General features: G+C 54.3%; 1 protein-coding gene across 1 annotated transcript in view; it reads left to right on the forward strand.

Annotated features, from left to right (window-relative positions):
- The first annotated feature begins 239 nt into the window (after positions 1-239).
- Positions 240-26,862, forward strand: part of AP1M1 (adaptor related protein complex 1 subunit mu 1) — a 29,660-nt gene continuing 3,037 nt past the window's right edge. Inside the window, exons 1-9 of the mRNA XM_003982023.6 lie at positions 240-400; positions 6,085-6,241; positions 8,164-8,231; positions 9,780-9,910; positions 10,624-10,771; positions 20,349-20,475; positions 21,598-21,740; positions 22,158-22,229; positions 22,657-22,815. Coding sequence (XP_003982072.1) covers positions 359-400; positions 6,085-6,241; positions 8,164-8,231; positions 9,780-9,910; positions 10,624-10,771; positions 20,349-20,475; positions 21,598-21,740; positions 22,158-22,229; positions 22,657-22,815 — 1,047 coding nt within the window. The 5' untranslated portion in view covers positions 240-358. The remainder of the gene's footprint in view (positions 401-6,084; positions 6,242-8,163; positions 8,232-9,779; positions 9,911-10,623; positions 10,772-20,348; positions 20,476-21,597; positions 21,741-22,157; positions 22,230-22,656; positions 22,816-26,862) is intronic.

Consider the following 26,862-nt stretch of genomic DNA (forward strand, 5'->3'; position numbering starts at 1 on the left):
GGCGGGGCGGGGTTTCCAGCTGCCCTGGCTTGTCTCCCAGCCTGGCAGCCAGAGGGCCTCCTTTCAATCAGCCCCGCCTGGCGCCGCCCAGGCCCGCCCCTCTGGGCCTTACTTCCGGGATGCTTGAGGCCGGAGCGGGAAATAAGGGCACATCGGACGTACTGCGCCTGCGCGTACCCGCCTCGCGCCTGCGCCTTCCTGGCAGCCCCTCCCCGGCCGGACATAACGGTTCGCGCGCGGCTTCCCGGGCCGGAAGTGGAGGGGAACTGTCGCGGGGCACGCCCGGCCTTGCTCAACGCCCGGCAGTCCCCGCGGTCGCCGCCGCCCTCGGCAGTTGCCGAGGCTTCCCGCAGCCGTCATGTCCGCCAGCGCCGTCTACGTGCTGGACCTAAAGGGCAAGGTACAGATGGCTCCGCACCCTCCCCGTTGCCAGGCAACCGGCGGGGCCTCGCCCCTGGGTGGGGGGGTGAGACCCATCCTGTTGCTTGGTAACCGGCCAATGGGACCCACCCTAGTCTTAGGCAGGGAGGCCTGTAGACCTCACCTGAGGCCCCCACCCTGTTGCTAGGGTACCAGGCGGGGGCTTGGATCCACGAGCCCCGCCCTGTTGCTAGGTAACGCAGCTGCACTGACCCCCCCCGCCCCCCCACCATGGGCCGGGTTCTCAAGCCTCCGTGGGGGCATCCGGGAACCCGAGGCGGCGGGGAGAGCGGCCCGCCTCAGGCTTCGAAGCCAGGACTGGCTCTCAGGTGCCGTGCGACCCTTGGCCCAAGGTGGTGAGGCGTGTCGGGGACAGTGTGCCCTCGGGCCAGCCCTGCCCCCTGTTTATCCTTCGACTTTTCTTTGCCAGTCCCTGTAAAAATTTCTTAACGTTCAGTGTGACACCGAGTTACGAGGGTTGAGTGAAGTGGGTGATGGGAGGGTCATTTTACAGAGGGAGAAACTGAGGCACACAGGTGTGCAACTTGCCCCAGGTCACACCAGTTACAGAGTGGCAGGTCTAGGAGTCGGCTGGTATTTGGGGGGCACCTGCCAAGTGCCATACAGGGTGTTTAGGCTTGGGCTGCTTTTGGTGAGCAAAATCGGAGTTGTCCTTGTCTTTCTGGAGCTCACAGTCTGGTGGGAGAAAGGGACACTGATCTCACAAAGTACAAATCAATGTTGGGTGCAGTGATGAAGCAGTGAGGATGTAATAGGACACTGTGCCGGGCTGGGGGTCAGGGAGGGCTTCCGGGAAGGAGGGACAAATCTGGCTGAGACCTGAAGGAAGAGGTGGGCAATTTAATTAGGACCCAAGTGCCATTCCCAGGGGAATCTGGGAAAACCTCTTAGAGGAGGGATCTCCAAGCCTTTCACAGTGGGCTGCTGCTTTTTCCCTCGGTCCGTCCAGTCTGGAAGGCAAGTGAGTATTGGGCTCTTGTATCTGGGAGTTACAGGAACAGTACAATGTTAACCAAGCCCCGCGTGGATCAGAGAGAGAGAGAGAGGGGTGGGTGTCAGGCCTTGGTGGGGCAGGCAAGAGTTAGCTCAGAAGCCGTGGGGAGTGAAGAGGTGAAGTGGCTATCCCTTCCTGCTCCCCTCCCGGAGTCCCTGGCTCTAGAACTTTCCAGGAGTCCCTTGAGTGGGTTGCCTGCCCTGGATGCCACCCAAAGTCAACAGCTAGTGAGGCCCGGTGCTGGGCTCCCTTCCTCAGGCCTCAGGCAAGGGATCAGTCACAGGGCACACCAGGGGCTGGGTGGGTGCAGCGTTCCCAGAGCCCTTGTGGCACGTGTTCTTGCTCCCGTCCTGGCCACTGGGTCCCCAGAGTTCCCAGAGGCTGCCTTCTCTCAGATCACTCATTCAGCAAACATTTCCCGAGCACCTAGCATGCCACCAAGCCCAGTGCTGCCTATCTCACCATGACTGTGGAGTTAGGGCTGAGTTCAAAACCCACCTCTGCTGTTCAGCTGTGTAACCCCAGGCAAAGTAACTTCTCTCTGCGCCTTGTTTCCATCATTGCTCACCCGAGGCTTTTAGGGTGTTGTTGTGCGGGCTCTCTGAGCAGACGCTTAAGACAGGCTCAGCACCCCCCATGGCCCACAGTCCTGCTTAACCCCATCGAGGGCCTTGAGGTGGGGAGACACATGGAAGCTGATGGATCCAGGTGGTCAGATCTAGGTAGCTGCAAGGGCATGGACAAGGCCCTCGGTAATATGGTTGCCAACCTCGATTTTGGCTGCAGAAGTAGTTACAGAAGGCCACCTGGAGGAGGGAGGTGCCATAGGACCAGGTGACAGTCAGCTGGACAAGGAGTCACCGCAGTCGGCCTGAAGAGTCAGGGGCAGCCTGCTGGGGCTGGCGGGCCAGCAGCCCTGGGGAAGGCTGGAGCCTGGAGGGTGGCACCGGTGTGGCCGTGGGTGGTCGAGGATGTCCAGATGGGCGTGAGGAGCAGAGGGGACTGCTCTGATCCCAGGAAGGAGGAGCCGCTGGAGGAGATTGAAGCCTCGGAGGGGCATGATCGGACCTGCCTGTTGGGAGGCTCCCAGGGCAGCCGCAGGCTTGCCTCCCGCTCTCAACAGCCATCGTGCCATTTGTTACTCCATGCCCTTGGACCTCGGGTCTCGAAAGGACCTTTTGTGCGGACCGTTTTTAGCAAAACATAAGGTAAGGCACATTAGGAAATTCACGACAACACGTCTGTCTGCCAGCCGCCCGGAACCTCTGAGCGCAAGGAAACCAGCATGGCCACATTTGGCTGCTAGAAGGCCGTCCGTGGACGCTTCTTGGCCCTTATCTTTCTTGTTTCTCTGCAGTTTCTGACATCACAACCACACTCCTCAGCGGGCGTCCGTTGGCCTCTGAGTGGCCGCTCTCTCTCGTTTTGCCCATTTCTGTCGAGTCTCCTGGCCCCTCCCCTTGGATGTCGGCCCCTCCTGCTCGGGCCTGGGCGGCCCCCTGACACTGCCCCTCTCTTCGGGTCTGCCTCGATTCTCGCCAGTGTGCCAGTGACTCGATGTGTGCCGCATCCCAGAGGATTGCTCTAGAGATGCATTGTTCCCTGGGACACCTCGGAGGTCCTACAGCTGCCACAAACCTGGCCTTTGCCCTGAACTCTCTCCCCAGACCTGCTCTCTCTCACCTGCTCTCTCTCCACCGCAGACCTGCTCTCTCCCACCTCACTGAGCGACACCGCCATCCATGCGACTGTCTCATTGGAGACCTGGGCATTATCCTGGCCTCCGTCCTCTCCTCACCTTCGTGTTCACTCCACGGACATTTCCTGAGCACCCACTGGGGTCAAGCTCTGTTGTGGGCTCTGGGACACAGCCGTGAATGAGATGGAAGTGGTCACTGTTCTCAGGGAGTGTTAGACTCTGGTGGAAGGGACAGACCGTAAAGGACGATAGGGGTTATAGTGCAGCAGTGTAGTGGGCAGTGAAGGAAAAGTGGACAGGTTATGACCTTTCAGGCAGGGCAAGCAGGGAAGACTTCTTGGAGGAGGTGCCATCTTTGGTGAGGCTTGAGAAATTAGAAGAGGCCCAGGCATCCTGGACAGAGAGAACTGTAAGTGCAAAGGCCTCGAGGCAGGAGTAGATGTGGATGGCTCAGAGAGCAGCTGGGGGACCAGGATGGCCGGAATGGAGTGAGCTGGGGTGGGGGCAGAGGGGTGAGATGGACAGAGCAGCCGTGGGGATAGAGGTTTGTCACCTCAGCATTGCCTGTCTCCCTTCAACCTGTCCTCTGCTCTCTCACCTGGGGCCTGCGGCCCAGGCTCCAAGACCGTCCTCACGCCCCCCCCCCAACCAGTGCTCCAAGGTCTCCCCCTGGACTGCACCCCTGTTCTGTCCCGCGGCTTCAGCCACCGCCGTCCCTCTGCCTGTGTAGCACCTGTCCCTTCAGGCCTCAGTGTGAAGGTCACACCCTTGGGAGGCTCTCAGCTTCTCCTAAGTCGGCGTCCCAGTTCAGAGACCCTGTTTGTTTTGGTCACCTCTGGTCCCCGGGCCCAGCATGGTGTGCGGCAGAGGGGACCGCGGTGTGTGCTGGGTGGGTGAGTGGACCTCTCCGGAGCCCTGGACACGAAGGCAAGCAAAACAAATGCTTCCTCTTTCCTTTGAGCACTAGGGGCCTTGAGGCTCCCTGCCAGCGGCAGTCCCCAAAGTCATATACCTGAGAAGGAAGGTGGGGCCTTGGGAAGCCCAGGAGAGCAGTGTTAGGGAGCAGAAGGGGCCGTGCGGGGGGTGAGAACTGGTTAGGATCTGGACTCAGCTTTGCTGCCTGTGACCTCAGGCGGCTGGCTGGTGCCAGAGTTCTAGGCATCACTGGGCATCTCTGTAAAAATAGTGGCCCCGCCTCGTGGCCGGTCAGTATAGATTCTGGGCAAGGAGCACAGGAGAGGGGACATGGGAGTCCCTCAGTCCGGGCCTGGCTGTCCCACTGGGTGCCTAAGAGGCCCTAAGCGGCCTTGTGAACCTCAGCAGGAAAAGGGCACGGACCACGAAAGAGAAGCCAGGAAGGAGGTTCTCGTTTTGATTCTCTCCTTCTCTCCTGGCTTGAAACAATGACGACCATGGATTTTACAAAAGCCCAGGTTGTGACGCAGGCGGCTCCCAGCTTGGTCAGCTCAGCAAGGCCGATCTCCGCACGCACGTAGCCGGGCCCTGCAGCTGCTGCCCACATGAGCTCACGAGAGCGGCGGCGGCTGTAGGCGGCGTCTCCAGATGGAGCCTTGCTCAGCCTGGCGGAGCTTCAGGCTGCTTCCTTGTTCCTTCAGGGAGGCGTGATGGACGTGTACCCAGCTGCGTTTATTCCAGCGCACAGCGTGGTGCGTTCGGTCATCGTATATACCCAGGAAGCCAGAAGCACACACCCTGTCACCCCCTAAAGCTTCCTCACGCCCCTTGTGTCCAGCCCATTCCCAGAAAGCCACCGGTTTTCTGTCACCGTCAGTGACGGTTTTATGTAAGTGGGTTTTATGTGGGACAGGATATGGGACTTGCCGTCTGTTGTCTGGTGGCTCACCTGGCCCAGGGGTCTTGATAGACCCTCATGCTGTGGCTCGAGTCAGTGGTCTTTCCTTCTTGTGGCTGAGTTGCGTTCCAGGATGGACACAGTTCTTGTTTCTGGTCGCCTGTTGAAGAACATTGGTGCTCACTCTAGTCTGGATCCGTCGATCGATCTGTTTATCTATTTATAAAGTTTATTTAATTATTTGGAGAGAGAGAGAGCGTGCGTGTGCATGAGCTGGGAAGGGGCAGAGAGAGAGGGAGACGGAGAAGATCCCAAGCAGGCTCAGCGTTGTCAGCACAGAGCCCAACGAGGGGCTCGAGCTCACTAACCATAAGATTATGACTTGGGCGAAAATCAAGAGCTGGACACTCAACTGACCGAGCCACCCAGGCGCCCCCAGTCTCTGGGTCTATTTAAAAATTTTTTTTTTCAGCGTTTTTTTATTTATTTTTGGGACAGAGAGAGACAGAGCATGAACGGGGGAGGGGCAGAGAGAGAGGGAGACACAGAATCGGAAACAGGCTCCAGGCTCCGAGCCATCAGCCCAGAGCCCGACGCGGGGCTCGAACTCACGGACCGCGAGATCGTGACCTGGCTGAAGTCGGACGCTTAACCGACTGCGCCACCCAGGCGTCCCTCTGGGTCTATTTAAAATAAAGTCACAGCAAACGTTTGTGTGCGAGTCTTGGCCACAGATGGCTTTTAGTGGATGTGAACACTCAGCAGTGTCCCCTGATTGGGTACCCTGACACAGGCAGAAGAGCAGAGTGCATTAGCGTAGGAAAGGCTCTGAGAAGGTCTGCAGTGAGAACCTACAGGATGTTGTTTTCACCTGGCATCTCCCAGTTGACTGAGTTCTGGACTGCGACCTCGTATTGCTTTCCCCTGCGAGGAACCCAGTTGGCCCCTGTGGAGTTCACTCTGGGAAATGCGCTCCTTGAGGGATTCCCTGGGGGATAGAGGTCAGCGCGGCCTGGAGTCTCTGATGGCCAGGGGCGTGAGTTGCGGCAAGGGAGGTTGGCGTGTCTCACGCCCCACCGCACGCATCTGGCTGTGGGCCTCCAGATGGAAGCAGCCTCACCTCCCACCCCCGCCTAGGTGCTCATCTGCCGGAACTACCGTGGCGACGTGGACATGTCCGAGGTGGAGCACTTCATGCCCATCCTGATGGAGAAGGAGGAGGAAGGGATGCTGTCGCCCATCCTGGCCCACGGGGGAGTCCGCTTCATGTGGATCAAGCACAACAACCTGTATCGTATCCCTTTGCGGGGGAGCTCCCGGGGGCCTCCTGCGCGGGTGTGTGCGTGTGCGCGTGTGTGGGCCCGCAGGCAACCGAGAGTGGCCGGCACCTCGCCCGGGGCTGGCTCGGGCACAGCAAGGGCCGTCGGGCACACCCTCCCGGAGCTCCCTGAGGCCTGAAGAGATGAGCGGAGAACACGGTGGCAAGTGTGCCGGGAGCTGGGCGAGGAGAGGGTGTGGCAGGGGACCTCATCTAGTCTGGGGACCCAGGAAGGCTTCCCTGAGGAGGTGACATCCAGAGGAGCCCTGCAGGAAGGCCAGGTGTCCACCATCCAGAGCAGTGGGCAGACGCCAGGAGCGATAGACCTGGGCAGAGGCTCTGCAGAAGGAACAAGCTCATTCTGGAAGCTGCAGGAGGGGTGGCGAGAACACCGGGAAGGGGTATGTAGTGGGAGCAGGCCCAAGTGGTCAGCAACGCTGCGGGGTCTCGAGGGACGTCACCGTAGATGTGATGGGAAGCCTTCTGGGGGTTTTAGGGGGTGGGGGGTGGGGTGACACAAAATCAGATTTGCATTTTCTGAAGGTTTCTGGCCGCTGAGCAGAGGCCAAGCTGCAGGGAAGCCGGAGTGGATGTGGGGAGGGGGAGGGGGCCAGAAAACCCCGGTCGGACTGCAGTGGAGGTGCAGGACCTGCTACCATCCTGTCTGGGTCCCTGAGGTCCAGCTCCTGCCCCGCCTCTGTTTCTCCCTCACCTCTCTGGAGGGCCCCGGGGGCTGCTCGCAGAGTACTCAGAGAGAGTACCGCAGGTGGCTTGGAACCCGGAAGCTGGACGACGGTGAAGATGCCCGGGTCTGGGTGGGGGGGTGCCCAGGTGCGGGGGTGGGAGCGGGGGTGTGAGCCCAGTGGGAGCTGTCAGACCAGTTTCCGGTTGGGCCCTGGCTCCACGTGTGGGCAGCGGGGAGGAGACAGCGGTGGCTCACCCCTCCGGGTGCCGCTGCCTGGCGCCCCCAGCGCCCCCGGCCTCCCCGGCCTGTCGCTAGTTCTGCTGTCCGGTGACGGTCTCCGGCCGGCCCAGCCTTGCGGTGCCCACTGGTCCCCCTTAGCACCCGAAGGCATGTGACCTGGGCTGGAGGCCCAGCACCTGATACGTGGGTCCCGGCTCCTGGCAGGAAGTGAGGTGGACGTGGCCCCTGCTGTCCCTGTCACCTGCAGCTCCCAGCTCAGCCCTGGGGCCGGGTGGCCCAGGCGTGTCATGAACGGCCACGGCCAGGGCGCAGCCCCTGTGCCTGCGGGGGAGGAACCGGCCTCCCCGGGGGGCTCGAGGCCCTTGAGGGAAAGAGCAGGGAGTGTCCAGGACATGCTGCCCCGTGATGACGTCGGAGGGGCGTCTGTGCCACGCACTTCGCACACGTTGCCTCAGCGACTCTGCTGCCGGGCGCCCATCAAGCAAGTGAGAAAATGGGGCTCCGTTAAAAAGGTTTGCTTTAGGGGCCAAGGCTTGCAGGAAGGGCCAGACCCAGCGTCGGCCCTGGCTGCCTCCTCTGGAGCCTGCAGTCCTGCCTTCTGCTCCCGGAATGAGCCGCACGCTGCCTGCCCACCCTGGGCTAGAGCTCTCAGCGCAGATATCACCTCCTCGGGGCAGCCCCCACCCCGCCCCAGCAGCTGGGGCGGGCTCTCGGTGCCCCCTGCTGCCTCTCTGTCATCGAGCGCTTCCTGGGGTTTGGGACCGTGTCTGGCGACTATCTGTCCCGGGCCTGGCTCCGGTCCAGTAGCCCACTGAAGGCCTGGTGAATGGCCAGGGGTTGGGTAGAGGGAGGTTCTGAGCCGGCGGTGGGGGTGGGGTGGGGGTGGGGGTCCTTCCGAGACGCGGGGTGAGTCGGGGTCTGTGAGGCAGCAGTCTGGGCCTCTGAACTCTCCTTAACCGTGGCCGCCATGCAGTGGTTGCTACCTCCAAGAAGAACGCATGTGTGTCGCTGGTGTTCTCCTTCCTTTATAAGGTGGTGCAGGTGAGTTGACCCGGGGAGGGGTGTCAGTCGCCCTGGCTTTGCTGTGTGCTCGAGGGCTGGAGCACTCCTGGGGAGTTCCGGGGCTGGAACCCCAGGGAATGGGAAGGGGAGCTCCAGCTGCCCTGTGTGTGGGACTTCATGGCCTTAGTGTCCCTCTGCCCTGACGAGGGGAGGAAAGTGAGCAGGAGGTGGAGCTCAGGGCAGGTCGGTGCGCCCGGGCCTCAGGAGGGACAGGTACGCCCCACAGCTGGCTGTGGGAGGGTGGAGGGTGGCCCGCTGAGAGGCCGAGTTTAGGGAGGTAGGCTAGCCGGGAGGAGGGCAGAGCAGCCAGTTCTGCGCAGAGGTGGGGAGGCGCGAGAGCAGCACAGGCAGAGGCCCTGGGGCCACAGTGCGTGTGGTCCGGTCGGGAGCATCGGGCTGGCCAGTGTTCCTGGGGCCCGTGGGGGGCTGCGATCAGCAAGGTGGGGGTGGGGCTGGGCTGCAGGGTTGGGGGCAAACAGGACTTAGTGAGGAGTTTTGATTTCGTTCCTGGCAAGAGATGGCGGGCGACTTTAAGCCGGGGACTGATGAGACCTGATTGGAGTTGAGATCGGCTCCGTGGCTGCTAAGTGGAGGAAAACTTGAAGGCAACAAGGAGGCCAGCGAGGAGGTTGCTGCAGGCTTCCAGAGCAGAAATGGAGGGACCGGGCTGGGGCAGGAGCCGTGGGGTTGAGGGAAGTGGAGAATCGGACCCGGGAGGCCTGCGGTGAGCCCTCAGGTGGTACCACGTGCAGCTAGCTCAGGAGTCACTGGTGCTGAACACAGGGGGACTGGTCTGGGCTGTGGAGACATGGGGGCGGGAGAGTATGTGTCCCCCTGGGAAGCCCTGAGTGCAGGCTGAGGAGTAGGCTTTCGTGCCAGGGCGGTGGCCCTGTCGCAGGAGTAAAGAGGGGCACCGGCGGTCCGAGAGGGTGGGAAGAACGTTCTCCTTCCTGCCGTGTCTGGCATTTCCTGTGACTTTCCTTCGGTGCATATGCTAACGAAACTTTTCTCCCTTCCCTTGTTCGGTCGACTTAATTTTCTGTTGAACTTGAGGACATGTGTCCGTGGCCCAGGGGGCTCGGAAGAGTCCGGAAGAGCCACTGGTTCTGTCTCCAGTGGCTCTTGCCCCTCATCTGAGTCACTTGTAGCTCAGAGGCAAAGGGTGAACGTTCACAGCAGGGATTGAAGAGAAGCTCAGATGGGGCCCTAGCCAGACTGGGAGTGACTGTCAGGGAGGAGAGGAGAGAGGGACCCTCGGGAGTGGAGATGCAGGGCTTCTGGCCAGGCCCCCGGAGGACGCCCGCACTGCCTGCAGCCCGCGACTTGCCTCACGGGCAGCCGTCGCTGTCCTGCCGCGGCCCCTGAGTCTGAGGTCGTGTCTGTGGCATGTCGCCAAGCCTGGAACGTGGGTAGATGCAGCTTGTGGGCAAGAGGGCTGTTGGTTCTGGGCCCTGGGGCGTGAAGGACAAGCGGGTTTGTGCGGGCGGTCCCCCTCCCGCGTCTCAGCCCCCCGCCGCCCCCGCCCAGGTGTTTTCAGAGTACTTCAAGGAGCTGGAGGAGGAGAGCATCCGAGACAACTTCGTCATCATCTACGAGCTGCTGGACGAGCTCATGGACTTCGGCTACCCCCAGACCACCGACAGCAAGATCCTGCAGGAGTGAGTGGGTGCGGTGGGGACCCAGGCTTGGGGCTGGGGGAAGCGAGCGTGCCTTCACGCCCTGTGCCGCCACCCTGTCTCCTTGCCTTTGTGGTTTCTGTTGGGCGGTTTTGGATTCTTGGCCGCTCCGCGTCCCTGCACAACGTGAGCATTGTTCAGGGCGGTGCACTGGATGCCTGGTTATCAGGGAGTCACCGCCTTTGTTTCCGCTCACGTAACTGAGGCCGAGAGAGAAACGCGTCCTTCTTCGCCATCCTGCCCTTTACACCGGGGCCCACGGATCAAGCACTTTCCGTGAACCCGGCCCCACGGGAGCGGCTCCCCTTTTCTCCGTTCTCCGTCAGAGGCGCCGCTCCCCATTTACACGGGGCAAGGGTTACTCAGAGAACTGGCCCTCGTCTGCATCTCGTGCGTTGTTCCCCGCGGGGGTCGGGGTCGCCAGCTCCCCTCCAGGGACTCAGTCCTCTCTGCACCTGGCCGTGGCACCTGGCGCACACTGCCTGTGGTCCCGCCCGTGCCGGCTCCTTGCCCCTCCCCCACCCCGGCCTAAGTGAGCGCTCTGTGCTCATGGTCACTTGAGTTTTTTTGGGCTTTTTGGAAATCCTGACATTCTTGTGTTAAACGGCCCAGGTGAAACTGGAGCCTGCCACCGGGAGGGGCTGTTTTCGGAATGTCCGTGCCTGAGCTCCTCAACTCTGGGCCTGGTCCCACAGGTACATCACCCAGGAAGGCCACAAGCTGGAGACGGGGGCCCCGAGGCCCCCAGCCACCGTCACCAACGCAGTGTCCTGGCGGTCTGAGGGCATCAAGTACCGGAAGAACGAGGTGTTCTTGGACGTCATCGAGTCCGTCAACCTCTTGGTAGGGCTTCCTCTCCTTTCTTTCCCTCTGGTGGAAAAATGTTGTCTTCTGCACGATTGACGTGAGAACAAGCAGCCTTTGAACAGCAGCAGAGCCCTGGGAAGCCGTTACTTTCTGGGTGACGGCAGATCCGCAGCAGTCAGGCCGCGGTGCAGCTGGCGCTCGTTCAGGCTTCCTTAGCTTCTGTTCTTGTCGGGGGTCCACGCAGGGGCCTTGTGGGCGTTGCTGTGGAAAGCAGGGGGGAGGTTGGAAAGCGCAGGGATCCGGATTCAGAAGGACCGCCTCACTCACGATCCACGCTGCAAATTCACAAACGCTCGCGGTCCTCCCGTCGCACCGAGAGCAGTCGCGGCTCTCCTGCAGCTGGTTTTCTTAGGTTTCTGTTCTGTTTGTGCGTGTTTGCTTTTTCCTCTGGTTTTATTTTTTAAGTTCTCACTAAGTCAAATTGACCTTTTTTTCTATTAGTTTTAGCCCACATAGAGATTCTTGTTCCCCTTTGCCGTAATCAGGATACGTGTCACCTCTAAAACCTCTCTCCTGCCGCCTCTCCACCCCCTGGCAGCCACTGCTCCGGTCGCGTCGCTAGCCAGTAGGCCCCATGCTCCACGCCGCCTCTCTGCCAGCCCGCGCGGCCTGGGCCCGGGGGTCCTGCTCCTGACTGGCCTCAGAGCGCCACATCCCAGTGCCCGTGTCGTTCACCTTCACCTCCTCCCATAGGCGTTTTTCGTCTCACCTGTCACAAGAAGGGCGGGTACAGGTATTAGAGAGAGAGCACGAGCGAGCGCAGTCACGTACCTTGTGTTACAGTTTGTGGTTATAACTGGCCCATTTGATCTTTGTTGCTCTTCTCTTACTGTGTGTAACTTACGTATTAACCTGTATTACAGATACATACGTTTAGGAGGAAACATAGCACGTGATGAGGGTTCCCAGGCATCCACTGGGGGTCTTGGACCGTCTCTCCTGCAGATAAGGGGGACTCCTCTAGTGTTGTCTTGTTGAGGTTGTCATATGCGTGGAATCCCAGAGTATGTGACCTTTTCAGTCTGGCTTCTTCCACTAAGCATAATGTCTTTGAGACTTATCCAAGTTGCTGTGTTTATCAAGAGCTTGTTTCTTCTTCTTCTTCTTTTTTTTAACGTTTATTTATCATTGAGAGAGAGACACACAGAGCGTGAGCAGGGGAGGGGCAGAGAGAGGGGGAGACACAGAATCCAAAGCAGGCCCCAGGCTCCAAGCTGTGAGCACAGAGCCCGACGCGGGGCTCGAACTCACAAACTGCGGGATCATGACCTGAGCCGATGTCAGACGCTTAACCAACTGAGCCACCACCCAGGCGCGCCCCGCCCCGCCTGTTTCTTCTTATATCCATTTGTATTTATTTTATTTTCGGAACCACACCGTGTTTATCCTTTCACCTCTTGAAAGACTTTTGGGTTGTTTCCAGTGTTGGGCTATTGTGAGTGGAGTTGCTATAAACATTTCGTGTGCAGGTTTATGTGTAAACGGAAGTTTTTCTTTCTCGAGGGCAAATACCCAGATTGGGATCGCTGAGTCACATGCTAAGCGTACGTTTAACTTTATAAGAAACCGCCAGACCGTCTTCCGGAGTGGCTGCTCCATTTTTGCCTTTTCACCAGCGGTGGATGAGAGTTCTGGTGGTTCCATATCCTCGAGCACTGTTTTGATTTTCTGCATCTTAATAGATGTATTGTGCTAGCTCATTGTAGGTATAATTTGCAATTTCCCGATGGCTGATGATGTTAAATGCGTCTCTGTGTGCTGCTTTGTCATCTGTATTTCATCTTTGGACAAGTGTCTTTTCATGTCTTTTGAGCATTTTTAAATTGGGTTGTTTCTTTTCTGATTGTTGCATTTTGAAAGTTCTTTATGTATCCTGGATACAAGTCTCTTGTCAGATACGTGATTTGCAGGTATTTTCTCCCAGGCCGTCACTTGTCTTTTCATTCTTTTGGTACAGTGTCTTTCACAGGACAAAAGTTTTTAATTTTGAGAAAATCTAATTACCGATCTTTTTGTGCGTGTGCTTTTGGTGCCGCGCTGCCGAACCCAGGGTCATGTAGGTTTTCTCCTAAATTGTCTTCTAAAAGTTTTCTGGTTTTACATTTAGGTCCATGACCAACTTTGAGTTAAGTTTTATCTAAGCTCTGAGGTTTGTGTCCATTGTGTGGATGTAGAGCAGTGTTCTGCAATTGTTCCAACATCATTTTTTGAAAAACTACCCCTTTCTCCGTTAAACTGCCGTTGTGTTTTTGTCAAAAATCAGTTGGCCGTATTTGTGTGAGTCTGCATTCATCTCTATTATCTATTCATTCACCAACACTGCACTGTCTTCGACAACTGTAACTTTATGAAGTCTGAAAAGCAGGTAATGAGATCCTTCCAGCGTTTTTCTTTTTTCAAAATTGTTTTAGCTATTTAGTTCCTTTGCATAAATTATTAGCATCAGGAGGCATCTGGGTGGCTCAGTCAGTTGAGTGTCCGACTTTCAATTTTAGCTCAGGTCATGATCTCATGGTTGTGGGATTGAGCCCCACATGGGGCTCTGCACTGACGGCTCAGAGCCTGCTTGGGATTCTCTCTCTCCCTCTCTCTCTGCCCCTCTCCTGTTTGTACGCATGCACGCTCTGTCTCTCTCAAAATAAATACATATATTTTTAAAAAGTTTAAAATGTTAGCATCAGCTTGTCTGTGTCTACAAAAAAAATCCTGCTGGATTTTGATTGGGATTTTATTAAATAACTATTAAATAATCAGCGTGGGGAGTGCCTGAGTGGCTCAGTTGGTTAAGCATCCGACTTCAGCTCAGGTCATGATCTCGCAGTCTGTGAGTTCAACCCCTGATTCAGGCCCTGTGTTGACAGCTCGGAGCCTGAGCCTGCTTCGATTCTGTATCTCTCTCTCTCTGCCCCTCCCTGCTCACACTGTCTCTCTCCTCTCTTCCACAAATAAACATTAAAAAAATTTTTTTAATAAATAATCAGTGTGGAAGAGAATTGGTATCATTAGTATATTAAGTCTCACAACCCACAAATGCTGTATGTCTCTCTAGTTAGGTCATCTTTTTTATTTTTTTTTAACATTTATTTATTTTTGAGAGACAGAGACAGAGCTTGAGTGGGTAAGGGGCAGAGAGAGAGAGAGGCACAGAATCTGAAACAGGCTGTAGGGTCTGAGCTGTCAGCACAGAGCCCGACGTGGGGCTCAAACTCATGAACTGTGAGATCATGACCTGAGCCGAAGTTGGACACTTAACCGACTAAGCCACCCAGGCACCCCTAGTTAGGTCATCTTTGATTTCATTCATAAACGTTTGGTAATTTTTACCATGTATATGTTATGTTAGAGTTATACTTAAGTATTTCATATTTTTGAAAGTATCATAAATTGTATATTTTAGATTTACTTGGTAGAAGTCACTTGTGAAACTATCTGAGCCTAGACATTTCTGTTCCAGAATATTTTTAACTACAAATTTCAATCCTGTAATAGTTATAGGATTCTTCAGGTCTTCTGTTTCATCTTGGGTGAGTTTTGGCAGTTTGTTGTTTTTAAGAAGCTGATCTACTTCATCAGAGTCATTGAGTTTATGCGTATAGTGTTCTCTGTAGTATTCCCTTACTGTCTTTTTAATGTCTGCAGGGTCGGTGCTGATGTCCCCTCTTTCATTCCTGATATCAGTCACTTATGTCATATTTTTTTTCTTTGTCAGTCTTGTGAGAGTTTCATCTATTTTATTGGTGATGAATTGGCTTTTACCAAGAATTGGCTTTTGATTTCATTGATTTTCCATTTTCAATTTCATTGATTTCTGTTCTTGGCTCTAGTATTTCTTTCTCTGTGATTTGAGTTTGTTTTGCTCTTCTTTTTCTAGTTTCTTAAGTTGGAAGCGAAGATGCTGATTTGGAATCTTTCTTTTCTAATATAAAGATTTAATGTCGTACATGTCTAAGCAGTGCTTTAGCTACGACCCATAATTGGTATGTTAGATTTTCATCTTCAAAATATTTTCAAATTTCCCTTGAGACTTCAGTTTTGACTCATGGATTATTTATTTATTTATTTATTTATTTATTTATTTATTTATTTTAATGTTTATTTTTGAGAGAGAGAGAGAGAGAGAGAGGGCATGAGCAGGGGAGGGGCAGAGAGAGAGGGAGACACAGAATCCGAAGCAGACTTCAGGCTCTGAGCTGTCAGCACAGAGCCCGACACGAGACTTGAACTCACCAACTGTGAGATCATGACCTGAGCTGAAGTCAGACTCCTGACTGAGCCACCCAGGCACCCTGACTCATGGATTATTTAATGAAAGTGTGTTAATTTTTAAATGTTTACTTTTCTGTTACCTTATTGTCGTTGTTTTTTTGTTTTTAATTTAATTACATTATTGTTTAAGAATATACTTTCTATGCGGTGCCTAGGTGACTTAGTCAGTTAAGCGTCTGACTCTTGGTTTCGGCTCAGGTCATGATCTCATGGTTCGTGAGTTCGGTCTCCATGCTGACGATGTGAAGCCTGCTTGGGATTCTCTCTCTCAAAATAAATAAACTTTAAAATATATAAATATACTTTTTATAATGCCCATTCTTTAAAATTTAAGGTTTGTTTTAGTGACCCAGAATGTGATCTATCTTGCCAAACGTTCCAGGTACACTTGAAAAAAATATATATTTTGCTTTTGTTGGGTGGACTGTTCTGTAATTGCCAATTAAATCCTGTTGGTTGGTGACATTTATTTCTTCTAGCTTTTCTTACTCATTTTCTGTCCACTAGTTCTACCTATTATTGATAGCGTTAAAAGCCCCAGCTGTTAATTGCAGATTATGTCTTAGCATATTTTGAAGCTATGCTGCTAGGCACAGGCGCATTTAGGATTCATATGTTTCCTTGGTGAAATGACCCTTTCTTTTATCATTATATAAGGTCCCTCTTTATCCCTGGTAATTTTTTTGCTCTGAAGTCTATTTTGCTATTAATATTGTCACTTCAGAGATTATTCCATCAGTGTTTACACACTATGTGTTTTTCTATCCTTTTACTTCTTTTTTTTAATCCTTTTATTTTTTTGAAGATTTTATTTTTAAGTAATCTCTACATCCAACATGGGGCTTGAACTCATAACTCCAAGATCAAGAGTCACACACTCCACTGACTGAGCCAGCTAGGTACCCCATCCTTTTATTTTATTTTTTTAAAGTTATTTAAATTCTAGTTAATATACACGGTAATGTCAGTTTCAAGTATACAGTGTAGTGATTCAGTACTTCCATACATCATCCAGTGCTCAAACTGGGTCATTTTTTAACATCCATTCTGGCGGTCTTTGTCTTTTAATTGATATGTTTAGAGCATTTATACTTACTGTCACTGTTAATTTGTTAGATTAAAATGTCTGCCATTTTATTGTTTTCTTTTTGTTGCCTCTGTTTTTCATTCCTTTGTTGGTTTTTTTTTCTTCCTATCCTTCCATGGTCTGTTTGAATGTTTTTAATATTCCATTTCATTTCTTTATGGTGGTTGTTACCATATCTCTTTATATAGTTGTATCTAGTGGTTGCTATAAAATGCATACTTACCTGCTTAGAATCAATATTTCACCACTTTACTTGGAATCCAGAAAGTTTCCTACCCCTCAATTCTAGAGCTGTTTTATACATTAATCTAGATGCATTGGAAACCACCTCCGACAGTGGTAAGATTTGTTGCTCTCAGTTCTCAAGCATGCTTTAAAGCAGTCAAGACAATAACCCATTTAACTCAGACATTTGGCACTTCTGTGGCTCTCCCTCGATTTCCTGACTTTTCCCAGGTTTCCTTCCGGTATCATTTCCCTTCTGCCTAAAAAGCTACTCTTAGCTGTTCTTTCAGAACAGGTCTACTTTGCTTTTCCTCCATCTGAGAATGTCTTCGTTTCTGCTTCATTCTGAAGGATATTTCAACTGGATACAGGTTCTGGGTTGACAGTTGTCCTTTGGCTCCTTGAAAATGTTGTGACATTCCCTCCAGGTTCCATGCTTCCTGGTGAGAAATCCACGGTCACTCGAATCCATATTTCCCTGTAGGTAACACATTGCTTTTCTCTGGATGCTTTCCAGATTTTTTCTTTGTCTTTAGTTTTCAGCAGATAGATTTGCTGTGTCTGGCTATGGATATCTTTAGGTTTCTACTGTTTGGGATTTGTTCATCTTCTTGTATCTGTTTGGTTATGTCTCCTACCAAAATTGGGATGTTTGCAGCCATTGTGTTCTCAAATATGTTTGCCCAGTGACATGAATATCAGACCTTTAGTCAGTGTCCCAAGGGCCCCTGAGGTGCTGTTTCTTTTATCCCATCTTTTTTTTTTCTCTTTGTTGTTTAGATTGGATGCTTCCTTCTGGTCTGTCTTCAAGTTCACTGACCCTTTCCTGTTTTATCTCCATCCTTTTGTTGAGCCCATCCAGCAAGTTTTGTATTTCAGTTACTGCATCTTTTAGTTCTAAAATTTCCATTTGATTCTTCTTCCTATAGTCTGCTTCTTTACTGAGACATTCTATTTTAACATTTGTTGCAAGGGTGTTTGTAATTTTTACATAACTGTTTAAAGTCTTTTGTCAGATAATTCCAACATTTGCATCAGCATTGGCATCTGTTGATTGTATTTTCCGTGTGAGTTAAATTTTCTTGGCTCTTTGTATGCTGAGTATTTTTAGATTGTATCTTGGACCTTTTTGAATGTTACATTATAAGATTCTAGGTCTTATTTAGATTATACAGAAAATGTCCGTATTTGTGTTCGAGCTGACAGTTGGCCTGGTTAGGTTCAGGCCACAAGTTGCAGCCCCCAATTTGTGGGCCGTAAGTATCAGTTCAGTTTTCAAAGCCTTCCTGCCATTTGCTATTTGAGTTTGTCCGGAGTATGCACTGCCTGGTGGTCTGTCTGGGACTGGGTGGTTTGTTTCTCAGAGTCTTTGGCATGCTAATTAGGATCCTAGCTACTCATGCCCAGTTCTAGAGTGCTCTGGAGACACAAATAACTTCATGGGTTTGCTTTCCTGGACTCCTCACTCTCTACTCTCTTTCTGGTATTTGTCAGCTGTTTAGGACTTCCCTTTTGGGTTCTGTGACCAACTGGGGCTCTAGATCCCCACTCTGGCCTGCCTGCCTGCCTGCAGTGGGCCTGAATCCTGGGTTTGCCCCACCCTCTGGGAACAACAGCTAGGTTGCCTGGGGCCTGGAGGTGAGAGAACAGACAAGGGGGGAATCGGGGGATTTCCATATGCCCTCTAAGCAGCAGGAGTTCCCCTTCTGGCCCTGAAGCCAGAGCTACAGGCTTCCGCCAGCGTCCCCGGGGCTCACTTCCACTTCCAGGTTTCCTCTGCACTTTCCCACGGGGCCTGGGTGCCGCGCTTTCAGTGGCTCTTCCCAGATCCACCCACTGTGCCTTTCAGTCTTTGATGATTGCCCATGAACCCTGCCCGTGTGTCGTCCTTGTAGCCAGTGGCAGGGAAGGGCATACAAGCCGACCCCACGTTACCCGCAGCCTGCTTGTGTTCACTTTGGAGATGATCATGACTGATCAGACCAGTCCCATCACGCAGCTCACTAGGGTGTGCCCTTTCCAGCTGCCGCAGGCAGTGCAGAAATGAGCCAGCTTGTCCGTCCTCAGATGTGTGTTTGGGGCAGCATCCTTACCTGGGCGGGGTTCCTGGAGCGGTGGGTCCTCCGGTGTGGGATTGTTGACGGTGCTTCCCCAAAAAGATTCTCCCAGTGGACTCCGCATAAACATATTTGCCTTTTTACTTTTTAAGTCTTGGAGCAAGACAGTGGCCTCAGTAACCACATGCCCCTCCTGCCTTTGTCTGAATTGTTTATTGAGCCCAGAACATGGTCCATCTGGCACTAGAGTGGGCTGGCCTATGAAAGCAGATCTGGGGGAACAGCCTATAAATAGGTTATATGAAAACACTGGCAGTTCGATGGGTGTCCTGACCACAGTGCACCCAGCATGTGGCTGTGCCTGAAGGACCCTGTTCTTCCGTACACGGGGCAGCACGAGGCAGGTGCAGTTGTCCCAGATGCGCTAGAACACCGTCTTCCTGAGTCTGATTGCAGACCCGGCTGCTGAGTCCACACTGGCGTCCAGTTTCCGGTGACCTGGGTGTAACGGTATACTTGAGCAGCTCAGCAGACATCCCTTCTGCACCCACCCATCCTGGTTGCCGCCTGCAGGGCTGAGATGAGCCTTGGGCCTGCACAGTTCTTCTCCCCTTCCTGAGCCCGCCTTCCCAGCATTGGTGACCTCACCTGCTCACTTCCAGAGGGCTGTGTAGTCCCTACTCCCCATGCGGGGGGACGGCCCTCCACATCTAGGGGCAGTCACAGTTGGGAGCATGGGGGGTGCCCAGAGCCCATCCCACCAGCGAGGGCCTACGTTTGCACGTACCTGCTGAGGACCTTCTGCCCCCAGGCACTGTCTTCGTGCTGGACCCAGCAGTGAGTGGCCTGACGCACCCCCTCACCAGAGTGGGGACAGAGGTGGACAGGCAGAGCTGACAAGAGGCAGAGGAGGAAGGGGACAGTGAGAGGCCAGTGTGACCAGAGTATAGTGAGCAGTGAGGCGTTGCAGGGCCTTCGGTCCTGTTTTGTGCCTTTCCCGGGTTGTCGTTTCCCTGGTGCCTCGGTTTTCCACCTCCTTCAGAGGCAAAGGGCTCTCATGTTTGCCTGTGGTGCTTTCCAGATGCTTGAGTTAAAGGCTGGACAGATTTTCCTCCTCCTCTGTAGAAATAGGCAACTCGGGCCTTCCAGCACGTGGGTGTGGCTGGCACCTCGGAGGAGCGGCCCTCGTGGCCCCAAGGCCTGTGCATCTGCAGCCCTTGTTCTTGCCTGTGGGTGTGGACGTGGTGATGTGGGGTGGTCGTCATAGCTGTGGCCCCAGCGCCTCCGCCAGCCATGGTGTGGCCTCTGTTCTGTATCTAAAATGGGCCTGAGAAGAGGTGTTCCAGCAGCCTGGCTCCCTCAGGACAGCCTCAGGGTTTGCCTGCTGGCCTGTTGTGACTTTCTAATCACTATCTCAGATGCTTCCTGGTCTGCTCGTGAGCTACAGGGTTGCCCGAAGCATAACTCCGCCATGCAGACTGTTGGAGTGCACGGGGAAGGGCTCAGCCGTTACTCCTCTGACTTTATCTGGTGCTGTGGATCCATGGTCATCGGACCTCAGGGCAGCCCTGGGGAGCAGCGAGGTGTCAGGACCCGGGAAGCTCCATCTTTAGGAAGTAGCGGATATGGGGCAGGTGGCCTCCTGAGGCCCCACCTGGAGAAACAGAGATCTCTAGAAAAGCAAGTGTGGCCTGCCTGGAGGAAGGCCAGCCTAGTGGTTGAGCAGGCACTGGTAGGGTCCTCGCTCAGCTGTGGCCTGAGGCCTAGAGGGCAGAGCCCACGGGTCGGCCTCTGTGACCCTGGCACAGAGGCTGGAGGGAGGCCGGGATGGGGAGAAGGGCATCGAGAATTGGGTGGCGGGAGGGTATGAAGCTGGTGAGTGGGGGCCTCCCTTCACGCCCGCCTCGCCGCCCCCCAGGTCAGTGCCAATGGCAACGTGCTGCGCAGCGAGATTGTGGGCTCCATCAAGATGCGGGTCTTCCTCTCAGGCATGCCTGAGCTGCGCCTGGGCCTCAACGACAAGGTTCTCTTCGACAACACGGGCCGTGAGTACCCCCCGCCACCCCCACTGCGTCCCTGTGGCCAGAGCGGGCCTGCGCTGAGCTCACAGCTGAGCTGAGGGAATACCCAGCTGCGTGGGCCAACGCGTGTACCCCAAGTACTTGCTTTAGAAACGTGTTCAGGTTGTTTACAAGACAACTGTGAAAACTAGTAAATCCATAACTGGGCGTAGAAAACATAGAAGAGCAGAGATCCCAAAGTCAAGTCCCCTCGTCACCCTATGGGCCAGAGTGCACGGGCGAGCACCTCAGACGTCAAGTGTGGGAAGGGTCACGCAGGTCCACGACCCTGCCCTACACCATCTTGAAGGGAGCTGCGGGCTCAAGGTCAGGCCTTGCCTTGTTCTCTCCTGTCCTGTGCCAGCTCCCGCCCCCACCTGGAGTGCTGGGTCTGGGCTGTTTGAAGGCTACACACAGTGGCTCTGGCCCTTGCCACGCGGCCTGCATGTAGCACCCCCTGTGGTGGGGCGGGGGCCAGAGTGATCTCAGGGACCCAGCGTGCCGAGTCTCTGTGTTGACAAATGGGACACCTGGCTCCTGGCCCACCACAGGCCCCCCGGCCATGGGAGCGGTGGCAGGGGTGGCCACACCGTCACAGCAGCAGTGAGGCCCCCTCGGGTGTCAGCCCATCAGGGCAGCTCCTGTCCCTGGCTGGGCCCCACCTGCACAGCTCCTCTGCGGGATGGAAAACCAAGACAGGAACCCAGAACACAAGGGATGACGATGCGGCCGGGGCACACCGGGAGCCCTGAGCCGTCGCCCCGCGTCTCCAGCCGGGTCTGTTATACATTCAGCAGACTCGCCCTGGGCAGGAGCGCCAGCTAAGCCACGGACTGGCTGCTGGGGGCCAGAGTGACCCAGGCCAGCCAGCCCTGCCCTCAGCCCAAGCCCGGGGTCAGGATGTGACGGGGCTTCCAAGGGGCTGCGGAGGGACGGGGGAGGTCGTCCAGGAACCCGGGCCCCTTGGCATTCGTGACCCAGACGCTCTCGCGGATTTGAGGGGCAGCTGTGCTCTGCCAGGGGTGAGCCCCCGGGATTGACAGTGTTGCCGAGGGAGTGACCTGGAGGGGCTAGGGTCTGTCCCGCCCTCACCCCGCCTCCCCGCAGGTGGCAAGAGCAAGTCCGTGGAGCTGGAGGATGTGAAGTTCCACCAGTGTGTGCGACTCTCACGCTTCGAGAACGACCGCACCATCTCCTTCATCCCCCCAGATGGCGAGTTCGAGCTCATGTCCTACCGCCTCAACACCCACGTGCGTGCGCCCGCCCTCCACCGGGGCAGGCTTTCCTCCAGGGCAGCCCGCGGGAGGCTCCAGACAGGCTCCCGCCCCCTCCCTGCTGGGTGGGAACGGTCCCTGTCCCCGAGCTGACGCCCAGGGCACGAACAGCCCCCTACGGGCTGCCCGGCTCTGCGGAGCCGGTGTTTGACAGCTCGGGGCTCTGAACCGTTTGAGTGACCGGAGCCCTTTGGCCCTACTGCCCCCACTGCAGGCAGCCCCGGTGACGTGTTCTGCATTTTCAGAGGCCCCTCTGTCTGCGTGTCCATCTGGCCTGGCTGGGACTCGGGCGGTGGCTTGCTGGGCTCACGCCTGGCAGATGGTCCCTTGCCTCGGGCCTCAGTGTCCCCTCTGGGGGAAAGGTGTGAGTGCCGCGTTCGCTTTCCCCAACAGGTCAAGCCCTTGATATGGATCGAGTCCGTGATCGAAAAGCATTCCCACAGCCGCATCGAGTACATGATCAAGGTGCGTGCACACCCGGCACCCAACGTCAACCTGGGGACGAGGGCAGTGAGAGAGGGGGCTGTGGGTAGCCTCGCCGGCTCAGGGCTGGCTATCCAGGCCTAACCAGGCCTAACCAGGGCAGGGACACCGTGGGGCTCTATGACCCCTGTCCGGGGAGATCAGGCCTGTGGCTGAGGTCCGTGCTGCCTCACTGACCCAGAGGGGAGAATGGGGAGCCCTGAAGGCCAAGGGGACTGGAGGCTATAGGGAGGGTCTCAGGTGGCAGGAGGGTACGAGCTGAGCCTGGAGAACCGGGGTCAGCTTGATGGGGGGCCCCCGGGCCGGGCCAGGCCAGGGGGGTGGGGCCCTTGCCGGGGCAGGCCGGGTCGGGGCCGGGCCTTCTCACCTGTGCCTTCTGCAACCTTGGCTGCATCGGCCTCGTCTCCAGGCCAAGAGCCAGTTCAAGCGGCGGTCAACGGCCAACAACGTGGAGATCCACATCCCCGTGCCCAACGACGCCGACTCCCCCAAGTTCAAGACGACAGTGGGGAGTGTGAAGTGGGTCCCCGAGAACAGTGAGATCGTGTGGTCCATCAAGTCCTTCCCGGTGAGCACCCTTCTCAGTGGGGTGCCCCTCGACTTCCTCCCACGCCCCGCCTGCCCCCTGTGCCCATCCCAGCACGCAGCGGCCTCAAAGCGGGGCACGGGGCCAGGATCCCCGCGGACGGAGAGCCGAGGGGCGGGCCAAGCGAGGAGGGAAAGCCGGAGCCGGCACGGGCAGCTTGTCCGAACAGCACCGTCTCCAGCGTCAGGGCAGCACCCCTGCCTCTCTCCCTCCCTCCTGCCCTCCCTCTGGCACTCCGGGTCAGAACTCCGCTTCCCTTGAGGGGAACAGATTGCCTCGAGGCCTGAGCAGTGTGGGTTTCGGGACTCCAGCACGAGCTCCGGGAACGTAGAGCACTTCGTGCTGGCGCAGATGCCTGGCTTGTGGTCAGGGTTTTGAGCACTTGAGTCTGGGTTTGCAGCAGTGGCAGCCGGAGAGCCGGGAAGGGGGGTGTGCACCCCCGTGCTGTGCTGATTACGGCCCGTTGCCGTTTTCTCATCATGAACGAGACGAGACTCCTTTCCGTAAGCCTGGGGGCCGTTTGCATTTCTTTCTCTGGAAGTTACGGCAGCTGTCCCCTTCATTTCTCTGTCAGGTTTGGTCATTTTCTTCGTTTCTGAGAGCTCTTTTTATATGGGCAAGATTAAGCAAAGCTTTTTCTTTGATACGAGTTGCAAGAGGTTTTCCCTAGTTTGATGTTCTCTTTTGGCTTTGTTTCTGGTGGTTTTTGCTGTGTGACCTGTTTTCGTTTTTGAAAAAAATTTTATTTAGTTTGTGAGAGACAGGGGGGCACAGAGAGGGGGAGAGAATCCCAAACAGGCTGTGCAGTCAGCACGGAGCCCCCGGGGGGGCTCAGTCCCACGAACCGTGAGATCGTGACCTGAGCCAAAACCAAGAAAATGAAGCCGCTGTGTGACTTTTTCAGAATTGCTTCTTTGCTTTATGACTGTTGTTTAATGTAGTCAGATTTCGCAGTCCTTTCTTTTTATGGTGTCTGGACTGTAAGTCATACTTTGAAAGGCCTCACCTTTCCCAGATATAAAGGAATTCACCCATATTTGCCTCTAGAATCTGTATAGTGGCATTTTTTTTAACCTTGGCTTTTAGGTCCTTTCAGAGCTAGGTCTGGTAAATGGGATGAGGTACGGGTCCAGTTTTGTCTTTTTCCAAATGGCTATCCAGTTTTCTAACATCATTTACTAAAAAGTCTTACCTGCCCCCAGTGGTTTTGAAATGCCATGTTTATCAAATATCAAATTTTCATATGGACATTCTGAATGTCCTGTTGTCTATCTGTCCATGCAGCGAGGCCACATTTTAACTCAGGGCTTTAGTCTATGTTTTAACATCTGATGAGGCCAGGCCCACCTCCCCCCCGCAACCCCCCACATCCATCTCTTGTCTGTTTCCTGGTGATTCTTGCTTGTTTAGTTTTCCTTAATGAATTTTGGGATCTGTTTGTACTAAATACCAAAGTCAGTTAGAACACCTCTATGAGGCTTTGTCCTTTATGAGGACTTTGTCCTGTGTCCTTTTATGAGACTGACCTCTGTGTCAGTCTCACCTTTGTGCTTTTGGGGATGTTTGAATGTTTACCTTATGTACTTCACATAGCCTTTCCCTAGGTGTAAAAAAGTGCATTTATTGAAATACAACATGCAGAAAAGTACACAAATGGAATGTGAATGAGTCAATGAACTTCCTCGGGGGGAAACATCCATGTGTCTGGAACTAGATAAGAGCCACAGAACATCCCCTGCCCTCAGGAGCCTCCAGGGCTCATGACCAGTTGGCACATTTCTCATAAAGATGCTTTAAAAAATTTTTTTGTTATGTTTGTTTATTTTTAAGAGAGTGCAAGAGGGGGAGGGGCAGAGAGAGAGGGAGACACAGAACCCAAAGCAGGCTCCGGGCTCTGAGCTGTCAGCACAGAGCCCAACGTGGGGCTTGAACTCACATGAGTTCATGAGATCATGACCTGAGCTAAAGTCAGATGCTTCACCGACTGAGCCACCCAGGCGCCCCTCTTGTGAGGATGATTTTTAAGTCAGTGTGTCGGTGAGTGGGGTCTTCTCTCCCATTGTGTCTTCCAGCAGGTGGCTGATGTTTGTATGGTAGTTTTACGCCCTAGTTCCCTCCTGTATTTTTGGTGTATGGTAGTTTTTCTTTCAATTCCTGTGCATTTTCAGATACTCCTTCGTATCATTTACAACCAGATACGGTTTTCCCTTCTCTGCTGTTGTTGGGCATTTGATGGCTCCGGCGTCTCCTTGCTTTGGCTGCTGTCTCCAGGGCCCGTAAGTGGAGGTGGAGAGTGACCTCTGGTCTTGGCCCCAGCTGGAGGCGCTGGGCGTCCTCCCCCCAAGTCTGACACCACGTGGGGCCGTGGACTCGATCCAGCCCTTACTTTGCTGTGTTTTCGGCACAAATGGGTAACAAATTCATCCAGGTGCCCCTTTGGTGTCTCAGTTCAGATCTGTTAACGGGTGGATCCCGAAACATGGCTGCCTTCCGGTAAGCTCCACCTGATCGGGCATATTTCCTTTTTAAAGCACCGTTGAACTGCGTTAACACTGTGCATAACCTTTGCACGCTGATGTTCGTAACCGAGGCTGACTTTTTTGGGGGCGCTCTCTGTTCTGCCTGTTTCGTAATTACCCCGTGCCCCATTTCCATGCCGCAGGGCAGTTTGAGGAGCCTGGATGTCGTCTGGTCTTGAGGTGGATAGAATTTGGCTGTGTGACCTTCCAGATCTCGACTACTTTCTCTCTTCTGTGGAAATTGGGCCATTCAGAGTTTCCATTTCTGTTACAGGGTGTTTGGGTAAATTGTTTCCCTTCAAAAAGCCAGCCAACCTAAGCAGGTTTTTAAGTTGTCTGCCAAGTTGGAGAAAGTGGTCTTTCTTTTTCTTTTTCTTTTTTTTTCCCATTATGATGGTTACTTCTACCTTGTTATTTTTATTTTGTCTATTTGGGCCTTCTGTCTTCCTTGATAAAGCTGTCTAGTGGCTTCTCTCTCTCTCTTTTTTTTCCCCCAGATTTGCTTTTTAATTTTGTTGTAATGTTTTCCAGTCTTTTATAAGTCTTCGGTTTAAATTTCTTCATCCTTTCCTTGTTCTAAGTTTTCTTTCTTTTAAAAAAAATTTTTTTTAATGTTTATTAACTTCGAGAGAGAGAGAGAGAGAGAGACAGAGCATGAGCAGGGAGGGGCAGAGAGAGAGAGGGAGGCACAGAATCTGAAGCAGGCTCCAGGCTCCGACCTGTCAGCACAGAGCCCGACACGGGGCTCGAACCCACCAACCATGAGATCATGACCTGAGCCGAAGTTGGATGCTTAAGCAACTGAGCCACCCAGGCTCCATCCTTGTTCTGAGTTTTCAAGTTGGATAGTTTCATTTGATGATTTTGTTTTAAAATTTATATCGCCACAAGTATTTAAGCCATAAATATTCCTACGAGCCCTGCCTTAGCTATATAGCGCTTAGATTCTGACATGTCCTATTTGATGTGATCATCTAGAAATTCTGTAACCAAACAGAGTGGGTTGTTCTTTTTAAATTTCCTCGGGGAAGGGCCTGCTGTTTTCTTTTCTCCTCACTACAGATTTGGAGCACTGAGGCCAGACAGTGTTATTCTTGTTTCCGTTTCTGGGATTTCTTGAAGTGTTTGTTGTATGCGAATGGAAGGTCAGAGTTTGCAGATCCCCTGCGTGCACTTGGGAGGAAGGCAGGGCTTCTGCTGGCGGGGAGAGAGCCCACGAGGTCTGCGTGACGCCGAGGTAGCGTCTGCCTGTCAGCTCGGCCTTCCTCCGGCTCCCTCTGCGCCTCGTGTGGCGCCCGCTTCACAAGCTGCTGCCGCGTGAGTTGGTGCCGTGGATACTCGCAGCTGCGGTGTCTTCCCTGTGGACCTCGGGACCGCGGCCTCCGGGACCATGGCCTGTCCTCCTTGCACCTGTGACTGCTGCCCTGCGTTCTCCCCTGCCATTTGTCTGCCTCTGGCTGGTGCGCCTTCGCCGGGTCTTCCGGCGGGTGTGGCCTTTCTCTGCTTTTGC

The sequence above is a fragment of the Felis catus genome, chromosome A2, assembly GCF_018350175.1.
Source record: "Felis catus isolate Fca126 chromosome A2, F.catus_Fca126_mat1.0, whole genome shotgun sequence".
Taxonomy (NCBI): Eukaryota; Metazoa; Chordata; class Mammalia; order Carnivora; family Felidae; genus Felis; species Felis catus.